The sequence below is a fragment of the Columba livia genome, chromosome Z (assembly GCF_036013475.1).
Source record: "Columba livia isolate bColLiv1 breed racing homer chromosome Z, bColLiv1.pat.W.v2, whole genome shotgun sequence".
Classification (NCBI taxonomy): Eukaryota; Metazoa; Chordata; class Aves; order Columbiformes; family Columbidae; genus Columba; species Columba livia.
Window position 1 is genome coordinate 19623877 of NC_088642.1, and position 12319 is coordinate 19636195.

General features: G+C 46.3%; 1 protein-coding gene across 4 annotated transcripts in view; it reads right to left on the reverse strand.

Annotated features, from left to right (window-relative positions):
* The window catches only part of ZFR (zinc finger RNA binding protein), a 47392-nt gene extending 36089 nt beyond the window's left edge, over window positions 1-11303 (reverse strand). For 3 of the 4 annotated variants that reach the window (XR_010469259.1, XM_065047510.1, XM_065047509.1), the window contains exons 1-2: window positions 11102-11303; window positions 10742-10826 (exon numbers count right to left, since the gene is read on the reverse strand). Coding sequence is in view for 2 of the 4 variants with exons in the window: in XM_065047510.1 (XP_064903582.1) it covers window positions 10742-10826; window positions 11102-11138 (122 nt within the window). In the remaining 2 variants the exon portion in view is untranslated. The remainder of the gene's footprint in view (window positions 1-10741; window positions 10827-11101) is intronic. The other variant, XR_010469258.1, reaches the window with a different exon arrangement.
* Window positions 11304-12319: the final 1016 nt, after the last annotated feature.

Here is a 12319-nt window from a genome sequence, read left to right on the forward strand (position 1 = left end):
TTGGTGGAGAATGCGGATGCGGGCAAATTCGAGACTTGAGAAATTTTTAGTGTTTTGGCACTTCTAAGGGCAGGGTCGGACCCGCGCGCTCCTGCGCCCTGCCGTCCCTCCGCCGCCATCAGCCTTTGCCTCGGCGGCCACGTGGCGCGCTCAGCGTTGCGCGGCGCGGCCATTAGGTGTCGCTGTGTGCCGTTCCGTTGAGCGCGGCTCGGCTCCACGTGGCCACGCGGCAGGCGCAGCGTGGGGTGCCACGGGAAAAAAATCGGAAGTTTTTAAAAGTGATCAGAAGTGCCTTTCAATTTTCCCGGCACGGTGCCAACTCATAGGATTATAAGAGTCGCAGGTCTGGGTGTTTAGAATATTGTATAGTGGTATTAACGTTGAGGTGAATTACTTTGATTTGAAAAATGCTGTAGTATATTTTCTGTAAGTTATTTGATACATTGTGCACAAGTATTCCTTATTTTCTCTGGATGTTTCTTGTCAATAGTTTTACATTATATAACAACAAAGAACTGGACCGTGCTTATAACGGTACTCTGTGGTTTAGCAGAGGAAATTTGAGGAAAACCTTTCTGATCCCCTAGGGGCTTATGTCTCTAGGGTGGAGAAACTGAGTGAAGTAACTGTTGACTGTTTTGAAAAGCTGTTGAGAGAAATGAAAGCACTCAGGAAGGACACACATGACTCACGATTTGTATGAACCAATGTTTCAGATATTAGGAGAAAGCATTTCCAATATCCAGAGAGAGAGAGAGAGAAAGCGTTTCCGATCCCCAGAGAGAGAGAGAAGGCATTCCCAATCTCCAGAGGGAGAACACAGGCAGGCCACCATCAGAGGTTTACTGTGGTCCTTCCTACGTGAGCAGGGAGAAGATATGAGTAAGTAGTACAATAAACTTACTGGGGAACTTCAAGAACGAGTGCATGAGTTAACAGGGAAGGCTTCTAGGAAAAGCGCTGCCCCAGTTTACAAAACAGATTCTGATGCTCGTGAAGGAACCTCTAATTCACACTGAGAGACCATGGAAAACCGAGATTAGAGGTGCCCTGCCTCCAGCCAGGCGGAGGAAAGGGATAACAGAGTTTACTGGACTGTACAGATAAGATGGCCTGGTACAACACACCCCCAGGAGTACAAGGCTTTGGTGGACACTGGTGCTCAGTGCACAATAATTCCTTCAGACTCTAAGGGAACACAACCCATCAGTGTTTTTGGAGTGACTGGGGGATCCCAAGAGCTGACTGTTGTAGAGGCTGAAATGAGCCTAACTGGAAAAAATTGGCAAAAGCATCGCATTGAGACTGGCACAGATGCTCCATGCATCCTTGGCATAGACTACCTTAAGAGAGAGTATTTTAAGGACCCAAAAGGTTATAGGTGGGCATTTGGGATAGCATCTGTGGACACTGAGAGAACTGAACAGCTGTCTGATTTGCCTGGTCTTTCAGATGACCCTTCTGTTGTAGGACTGCTGATGGTTGATCATCAGCAGGTGTCAGTTGCTACCACAACAGTGCATCGTCGTCAGTATCACACCAATCGGGACTCTTTCATTCCTATTCAGAAATTGTCAAGTGGAAAGCCAGGGTGTGATCAGTAAGACTCGCTCACCTTTCAATAGCCCAGTTTGGCCAGTGCGTAAGTCTAGCGATGAGTGAAGACTAACTGTAGATGACTGTGGCCTAAATGAAGTTACACCACCGCTGAGTGCTGCCGTGCCAGATATGCTGGACCTGCAATTTGAACTGGAGTCAAAGGCAGCTAAATGGTACGCTACCATTGATATTGCTAATGCATTCTTCTCTATACCTTTAGCAGCAGAGTGCAGGCCGCAGTTTGCTTTCACCTGGAGGGGCATCCAATACACCTGGAATCGCTTGCCCCAGGGGTGGAAACACAGTCCTACCATCTGCCGTGGACTGATGCAAGCCACACTAGAAGAACGTAAAGCTCCAGAACATTTGCAGTATATCCATGACTTTATCGTATGGGGTGACACCGAGAGAAGTCTTTGAAAAGGGTGAGAGAATAATTCATATTCTGTTGGATGCTGGTTTTCCCATAAAATGTAGTAAGGTCAAGAGATCCAGTTTTTAGGCATAAAATGGCAAGATGGTCAGCAGCAGATCCCAAGGGAGGTGATCAATAAGATTTCAGCCATGTCTCCACCTGCTAATAAGGAGACACAGACTTTCTGGGGGGTTGTAGGTTTCTGGAGGATTCATATCCCTGACTACAGGCAGATTGTGAACCCTCTCTATCGGGTGACTCGTTCGGGACCTGAACAACGCCAAGCTTTTGAGCAGATTAAGTGTGAGATAACTCATGCAGTGGCTCTTGGACCAGTGCGGACTGGACCAGATGTTACGAATGTGCTTTACACCGCAGCCGGAGATAATGGCCCTACCTGGAGCCTTTGGCAAAAGTCACCAGGAGAAACCTGAGGTCAACCCTTAGGTTTTTAGAGTCGAGGATACAAAGGGTCTGAGGCCAATTATACTCCAACCGAAAAGGAAATACTTGCAGCTTATGAGGGAGTCCGCGCTGCTTCAGAACTGATTGGTACTGAAGCACAGCTCCTCCTGGCACCTCGACTGCTGGTGGTAGGCTGGATATTTAAAGGAAAGGTCTCCTCCACGCATCACGCAACTGATGCTACATGGAGTAAATGGATTGCACTGATCATGCAACGTGCTCGAAATGGGAGTCCCAATCGCCCAGGGGTTTTGGAAGTAATCATCGACTGTCCAGAAGGTAAAGACTTTGGGATGTCCCCTGAGGAAGAAGAAGTAACGCATGCTGAAGAAGCACCACCATACAATACCCTTCCAGAGACTGAAAAGTGATACGCTGTCTTCATGGATGGATCCTGCCGCCTTATAGGTAAACATCGAAGGTAGAAAGCTGCTGTGTGGAGTCCCACACGACAAGTCACTGAAGCCACCGAAGGGCAAGGTGGATCTAGTCAGTTTGCCGAAGTGAAACCCATCCAGCTGGCACTGGACATAGCTGAAAGATGGCCAGTACTGTACCTCTATACTGATTCATGGATGGTGGAAAACACCCTCTGGGGGTGGCTGCAGCAGTGGAAGAAATGGAAGAAAAACAGCTGGCAACGCAGGGGCAAACCCATTTGGGCTGCCACACCGTGGCAAGACATTGCTCCTCGCCTAAAAAAGCTGCCTGTGAGAGTTTGCCATGTAGATGCTCATGTTCCTAAAAGTCAAGCCACTGAGGAACATCGTAACAACCAGCAAGCAGACCGAGCTGCTAAGATTCATGTTGCTGAAGTAGATTTGGACTGGCAACATAAAGGTGAACTTTTCTTAGCAAAGTGGGCCCATAATGCCTCAGGGCATCAAGGTAGGGATGCGACCTATAAATGGGCTCGCGATCAAGGGGTGGATTTGACTATGGACACCATTTCACAGGTTATTCATGAGTGTGGGACTTGCGCGGAAATCAAACAAGCCAAAAGGTTAAAGCCTGTATGGTATGGGGGGTGGTGGTTAAAGTATGGAGAGGCTTGGCAAATTGATTACATAACGCTTCCACAGACTCGTGAGGGGAAGCGGTATGTACTTACTCACAATGGTGGAAGCAACCACCGGATGGTTAGAGACTTATGCTGTATCCCATGCTACCACCTGCAATACGATCATGGGCCTTGAAGAGTGAGTTCTCTGGCAACATAGTACACCAGAAAGAATTGAATCAGATAATGGCGCTCATGTTAAAAACTGTCTCATAGATAGCTGGGCTAAAGAACATGGCATTGACTGGATATATCATATTCCATATCATGCACAAGCATCTGGGAAAATTGAAAGGTACAATGGTTTGCTTAAAACTACACTAAGGGCACTGGGTGGTGGAACCTTTAAAAACTGGGATTCACACCTAGTGAGAGCCACTTGGTTGGTCAACACTAGGGGATCAACCGATTGAGCCAGGCCTGCCCAATCAGAAATTCTACATACAGTCGAAGGAGATAAAGTCCCGGTGGTACACATGAAAAATATATTGGGAAAAGCAGTTTGGGTCACTCCTGCCTCAAGCAAAGGCAAACCTATTCGTGGGATTGTCTTTGCCCAAGGACCGGGCAGTAGCTGGTGGGTGATGCTTAGAGATGGAGAGGTCCAGTGTGTACCACAAGGGGATTTGATTTTGGGTGAAAATAGTCAAGACTGAATTGCATGATGTTAATTTCCATGTTAACAGTGTCTAATCAGTCTTTCAGATGGAACAAGAGACAGTTTTTCGACTGGCATCTGACAGCTTCTTCAAAGTTGATGTATTTACGTCTGTTGTGATCAGTGAACTTAGATGGGATTTTTTTTTTCCAAGGGATGGTCCAAGGACTAAGAGAATAATAAGCTACACCTGGGGGTATATATGTATATAGTTGTAAGTAATTAGGTAGTATTAATAGATTGTATTAGTTAGATTGTATTGGCCGCGAATGGTATGTAATAAGGGGTGGAATGTCCTGGTGTTGTGAACCCCCCCACCCCGTTTTGGGCTGAAGCGGGGGGGGGGGGGGCAAGCAATGGAAGGAACTGGCCCGAGTCGTGGCCACGAACTGACCAATAGGGGTATTCCATCCCATTCATAATTTCCTGCATATAAAAGCAGAGCACGTGGACTGGCTTGCTCTATTTTTTGCATCGGCTGCTCGGTGCATCGGTTCTTTTTCATGGGACTGCTTTCCTTCATTCTGCTGTTCCTGCAAGCAAGGGTCTCGTGCTGTTTCCGCTTCAACTGTGGGATCCTGCTGGACTTCAGGACTGGTTTTACAATATTTGTTTCTGTGTTATTTTTCTCTGTGTTCGCTTTCCTAGTCTTAGTAAACGTTTTCAAGTTTCCCAATTCTCTTTTCCTTTACTTTTCTCTTTTCCTGTCCTCCCCAAATCCTAGTGAGACGGAGGGAGAAGAAGAGAAGGGGGGAGCGGGCCTGAAGGGGGAAAATGGGTGAAGGGAAACCATCTGCCATGGTTTTGATTGTCTCCCCATGATCAAACCACGACAGTGTGGCCTCACCAGAGCTGAGTTTGAGGGGCAGGATCACCTCCCTTACTTTGTGTAATGCAGCACAGGACACGGTTTGCCTACTCTGCTGCAAGGGCCCGTTGCTGGCTTGTGTTCAACTTGGGTTTCCACTGGCACCCCCAGGTCCCTTTCTGCCAAGCTGGTTTCCAGCTGTGTGGCACCCAGCACATACTGGTGCAAGGGATTGCTCCTCCCTGGCTACAGAGCTTTGTACTTTTTCTTGTTGAATGTCACAAGATTCCTGTCAGATCACTGCTCCAGCCTGTTGACATCCCTCTACATGGCTCTGTATCCCTCTGGGACATCACCCACTCCTCCCTGTTTTGTGTCATGAGCAAACTTGCTGAGGGCACACTCCATCATCCCAACCATTAATGAAAATGTTAAACAGAAAATAATGCTAAAATTGGCAAGCTCTCTATAAAAGGAAATAAACTTCACTAGTATGGAAAAAATGTATTCAATGCTTAAAACATTCTGTATTTCTTGCCTTAAGCTACTACTTTGCTTTTCTAGTACCAATAATGCAACTACACTTTTAACTACCATGGTTGTATTTTAGCAGCACACAAAATTTTACACATAATTTAACATCCCAGAGTTAAGCCTCCAACCATTAATCCCTTTTGAGGTTACAACTACTAAGGAAGTAACTACACCATTAACAGAAAACCTTCCCCAAGTGCTCAGTTCCTAAAGACATGAGCCTGCTGCAAATTTCAGCTATTTGGCAGACCTCCCTTCTAAAAATGAAAAAGGCCCCTCTGATTAGTGAGGCACCTTTCTTCCCCAATTACCACCACCTCTTCCAACCCTCATCATTAGTCAACTGCAATACTGTCACACAGTCCACATTAACAAACCCGGAGCCCCTTACTGTCTTTCTAAAATCGGCACAACCCCTTTGAGAGTGGGACCTCACTGATTTGAAAATAAATCTATCAAAATCTTTTTACAAAGAGCAGTAGCTTACTGGAGGCTTCCTGTGCACATGAAGTACACTGGAACAGCAAGTTTAGGACAGCATTTCAGATTTAGCATAAGTTGAACAAAAGAGAATCAGCATCATGCAGCTCTATCATATTAAGTCTTTTTTGCTAAAAACAAATATGCTTTAATATATGATGCAACTCAAGATACCATGGGCATAAAAATAACAGCAAGCATTTGGAGTGGTTATACTATGATATAGGAACATTCATCTAATTATAAGACTGATTACTTTAATTCCCATGCATTTTAGAGTGGGTTGCATAGAACACTACTGTAAGATGAACAAATGTGTTTCTTAATGTAAGTTTAAGCCTAGTAGTACATTTTCACTTCAGAATAAGCCGTATGTCCCACTCAGTATTGTCCTTTTCTTTGTGTTGTCCACCAGCACAAGTCTGAATTCTATTTAGTGATACCGGATACCGTAAGCTTGGGCTAATAGACCTGTGTGAATTACAGCCCTAATGTCTCTGAACACTTCTGAAACCAGTATCTAGTTGAAAAAAAGGCAACTGAGGCAAACACTGAAAACAAAAGTAATTAGAAGTACTAGCAAATGCAAAAAGAACACTCCATGTCCAAACAATTCCCAATAGCCAACTTAACACATCCACAGCGTTTCACCATCCTTCGCTGTTCTGCACCAGCCTCAAATATCGTATAACATCACACACTGTACCTGAATGTCAAACAAGCTACAACTGCAGGAGCTGATTTCCATATGGCTGCCTAGAACTCTGCATCTTAACCTAAACTCACAGGCACTGTGGTCTGCTCTGGACCTGAACTGCTAAATTGCCTTTACCTGTGAAGTCTTGCCATACTTAGCAAGAGTAATAGAGCAATTAAAAAAAATCAACAAATCACTTCAAACTACCCAAGAATCTCCCATCTGTGACCTGTCTCTTTAGAGAAAGTACACAGTACGAATATTACTAAGAAGAAACTCAAGACACTTAAACATTTTTCTCTTCTTAACAGAACCCAAAATCTTAACAATTTAATGAGACTACCACGTTCACACACTTCTCTGTCGACATACTTCTCAATGCTCCTATCTCTCCAACAGCATTCCCACATTTCCATCAGCCAGCTTCAGAATAAAAGCACAACTAAGCCTCTCTCCAGCATTGACTCAAGAATGCTATTATTTTTTAAACATTAAAGACAAGCCAATATTCCGTTGTTTATTTCAAACAGAAGAGACACACAGTAGTTCAGGTGACCTACAGAGAACACACACAGACACAAAGAAAATAGGGCTAATATTACCAATTCCACATTTATTTCAGGCTTCTAAATAGATGGATTAATACAGTTACTTAAATAAGTAACCGATGAAGTTTGCACTGCATGCAGATTTATAACCTTAGGCCCTAATGCCACCGCTAGCAGAAAGCACAGATTGTAAAGGTATTGCAATCCTTGGAGAAACTTCCTCTATTGGTATTTGCATAACCTAATGCTTTTCTCATTAAGTCATTATATTATTACTGGGTAGTGCACAGAAAGAATTTTGAATGAGCGGGTGGCAGGAAATCTTATGCAGTGACAACACTGAAAGAAACAAGAATGCTTCTAATCCATTATTTAGAGGTTTGAAAGGTACTTAGCTCTTTTGCTGCCTTTGATTAAATATGAAGCCAGTTAAGAGGGGGATCTAGATAGACTGGAGCACTGGGCAATGATTAATGGGATGAAATTTAACAACTCCAAATACTGGATTTTGCACCCAGCACAGCGCAATGCTGGACACCAGTACAGACTGGGAGAGGAGTGGCTGGAGAGCAGCCCTGCAGAAAGAGACCTGGGGGTGCTGGCTGACAGCAGCTCAACATGATGAGCAGCCAAGAGGGAAACCCCATCCTGGGGAGCACCAAACATGGAATAACCAGTGGTCAGAAGAGGGGATTGTCCTGCTGGATTCAGCGTTGGTGCAGCCTCACCTTGAGCACTGTGTGCAGCTCTGGGACCATCACTTAATGAGCAGGTGAAGGTCCTTGAATGGGTCCAGAGGAGAGCAACACAGCTGGTGGAAATGCTGAAGGAATGTCCTGTGAGGAATGGCTGAGGACTTTGGGCTTGTCTAGTTTGGAGAAAAGGAGGCTGAGGGGGGACCTCATTGCTCTACCGCTTCCTGAGGAGGGGATGTGGAGAGGGAGGTGCTGAGCTCTTCTCCCTGGGATCCAGTGACAGGACATGTGGGAAATGTTCAAAGCTACATCAGGGAGGTTCAGACTGGACATGAGACAGCATTTCATTACCAAGAGGGTGGTCAAAAACTGGAACAGGCTTCCTGGAGAGGTGGTCAATGCCCCAAGCCTGTCAGTGCTTAAGGGACATTTCGACAAGGCCCTTAAAAACCTGCTGTAACTTCTCTGTCAGTCCTGAAATGATCAGGCAATTGGAGTAGATGATCATTCTAGGTCCCTTCCAACCGAAATATTGTATTGCCCTCCTAAAGCAACTTGGTGTTTTGAGCAACTTTTTAGAAGTCCACGGACTTCTGTGGCTAGAATTTTTTTTTTGGTAGATTTATGAGGCTCACCTACGTATTAGCTATGCAGATAAATATCCATTTGTTTATCTATTATACTGGTTTCTAAGAATGCAATAATTTTATTATTCTCTAAACTGTTATTTCAAATACTGCTAACAATAGTACAGGACTTGTTGCAATACTAAATGTTCTACTATCTTCCCCTGTCACCAACATCTCTTTCTCAAATATGTTGGACTGGAATACACATTTTACAACCCAAACTATTCTATGATTTTGTAGCTCTCTGCGAACAACCTATTAAGGACCTGCCAAGACTGCTTCATGAAGGTAAGTTCCCTTTTACACATTTTAAGTGATTTAGTTTTCTGCTCAAAATATTGAATTAATTCTTATGAAAGGGCTGCTTTAACACTGATTGCTGTGTCTCTTCCCTTTCAGATGTGGTAAATATACAAATAGTTTATAGGATTCAGTGTTTTACTAATAGCATATGAAATAGTATCTTGCATTGTGATAGCAAAGGAAAAAGCTTATTTAAATTAGTTTTTCCATTTTCTCAAGGGCAAATTTAGGATTAACTAACAATTTTGAAGCTTTGGATTTTAGGATTAACTAACAATTTTGAAGTTTTGAACTTGAATATTATTCCAATTCTATGTTTTTATATTGCAACTGAAACAGAAATTTCAAGTAAGTTGTTCATGTTTATTGAGTCTAGAGACCACCTCAGCTCCACAATAAAAGGAACAACAATTTTAAAAATTCATCTCCACTTCAAAAATGTAGATGCATGGATCTCAGATTATTATTAAAGAGAATATACTTACTTAAAAAAAAAAAAGGCAAAAAAATATCCTATTTAGATACTCCTTCATACCCCATGAAACCCTGTTTCAAATTTCACTATAACTGTCAAGTAAAACATAAACATACTGTGAACACCTAAGCATAAAAGAACTAGAAGGCAGATAAATTTAATCCTCTCCTTCAACTATCAAGCATTGGAGTAAACGAAACTTACATCCACTTCCAGGAAAAAACAGATAGAAATAATAGATTTGGAGTCATTCCAAGACCTCTGTAAAATTGTATATTCCTGAAGCTATGCAGGTATGCAATTTTGATAAGCTAACTAACAGTATCACACATCTGCATTCATTTGTTAATAACTTCTCATATATTTGCTTTATAATTCTGTTTTTTTCATTAACCAAGATGTAGGAATCAAGCAAGGTCTGTATTACAGATTTATGAAATGAATAACATAGATCCAAATATGGACTTTAGAGTGCTACTTCAACACAAGCCAAAAATGTTAAGTCGTTCCTGGCTGTATCTCTTTTTTTCCCAGATTAAGTGATCTGATTTCAGAAAACGTGAGATAATAGATGCTACCAATTATTTTTAATACGCTGGTACATAATTTAGATGCACAAAAACTGCAAAGATACAAAGACTTATGGCAGTGTGTCTATACAAGTTATACAGTTACAGGCCCCCAAGCTCCAGTATAAGATCTGCTCCTAGTCTTGTATATTCGAAGTAAGAAATCTTTCAAAAATGTGCCTGGCCCTGAAAGTACCTTCTCTACTTTCGTAGATAATTAATCATAACATTACTTCAGTGGAATGAAGTCCCTTGTATTTCCTGGTGCTTCAGCTCTTCCCATATCCCTCCAGGCTCCAATAGGTAGAGCTGATATAATTCTAACCTGCTTTAAAAAGGATTCCATCCTCCCACGCCGACATAAGCGAGGGCAAAGGCTCGGGGAGAAAACCCCATCTTCCCCGAAGCTGAAGGAGGAGAAGGGCCCGGGGGCGGCCGGCAGTAACTCACTGGTCGCGTTGACGGCAAGTGGCCATTTTAATTTAGGAGCCTCGGGACCTGATGCCGTCGCTGCCTCTCCTCCTCCATCGCGGTGGCCAGCGCCACCTCCCCACCCTCACACCCTCGGGGATGCAGGGAAGCCCTTACCAGGAGGATCAGAAAACACGGCCCCGGGCGGCGCGGACACGCAGGAGGGTCCCGGACACAACGCTCCCTGAGGAGCGGGATGAGGGGACAGGAGCGGCCCGAGCGCTCAGCCCGAGGGGCGGGGAGAGGCCGGTCAGGGACCGGAGGCCAAGCGGGGAGAAGGGGCTCCGGGCGCGGAGAGAGGGCGGGGCGGGGCAGGGAGGGGTCGCGGTGGTTACCTATACTGGGCAGCAGCCCCGCTATGGGTGAATCCAAAGTAGTTGCCGGTGGCCATTTTGGCATCTTCTCCCAGCCGGCTGGGCACTGTGGCGACGGTAACCAAAAGGCGGCGGCGGCAGCGGTCGGGGCCATGACAGGAGGCCCGGGCAGGAGGAGGGGGGAATGAGAGGCGGGGAGGGGGGAAGAGAAAGGGACAGAGAGACAAGGGACGGAAAGAACGCACGAGCGACAGGTCAGACACGGCGCCACAGAACACCCTCTCCCCCCTCCCCCCGCGCCCCCGCCCCGCGCGCGGGCCGCATCCCCTCCCCCTCGCGCGCACGGACACACACACACACACACCGAGCGCCGTTACTCACCATAGGTGAACGAAACTACCGGGCATATGGGAATCATGAGTCCGAGCTGGCTGCGACAGCGGCGGCTGAACTCTCAACTCTCACCCCCCCCTCCCTCCTCCTCCTCCTCCTCCTCACCGCCGCGCTCGCTCCCTTCCCCCCACCCACCTACGGCGACAACGGCGAAGCGCGGCCGGGCCGGGGCTGCGCGCACGCGCGGGATGTGCGGGGGCCGCTGGGAGTTGCAGTCCGGCCCACGCCCGCAGAACAGCGCGCGGGGAGCCGGCGCCGCGCCTGAGGCGCGTGTCCCCTGTGCGCATGCGCGGGATGTGCAAAGGCTCCTGGGCGCTGTAGTCCTCCTTCCTGAGGCCCAGCCGCCATGGCGAGCCACTCCACAGGGAGCGCTGCTCGTAGCGCCGCCTGTCCCCGTCCTCCATTTGTTGTCCCCTGCTCCGCACCGTCACCATGGACCACCCCCATGGACTCATATTGCAAAGATAGGGTCAATAGGGAAAGTGTAGGGTCTTGCATCTGGGTAGGAACAACCCCAGGTTCCAGTACAAGTTGGGGAACAACCTGTTAGAGAGCAGTGTAGGGGAAAGGGACCTGGGGGCCCTGGTGGACACAGGATGACCATGAGCCAGCACTGTGCCCTTGTGGCCAGGAAGGCCAAAGGCATCCTCAGGTGTATAACAAGGGGGGTGGTTAGTAGATCGAGAGAGGTTCTCCTTCCCCTCTACTCCGCCCTGGTGAGACCCCATCTAGAATATTGTGTCCAGTTCTGGCCCCTCAGTTCAAGAAGGACAAGGAACTGCTGGAGAGGGTCCAGTGCAGGGCAACGAAGATGATGAAGGCAGTGGAGCACCTCCCTTATGAGGAAAGGCTGAGGGAGCTGGGTCTCTTTAGCTTGGAGAAGAGGAGACTGAGGGGTGACCTTATTAATGTTTACAAATATATAAAGGGTGAGTGTCACGAGGATGGAGCCAGGCTCTTCTCGGTGACAACCAATGGTAAGACAAGGGGTAATGGGTTCAAATTGGAACACAAAATGTTCCACTTAAATATGAGAAGAAACTTCTTCACAGTGAGGGTGACAGACACTGGAACAGGCTGCCCAGGGAGGTTGTGGAGTCTCCTTCTCTGGAGACATTCAAAACCCGCCTGGACATGTTCCTGTGCGACCTCATCTAGGTGTTCCTGCTCCAGAGGGGGGGACTGGACTAGATGATCTTTCAAGAT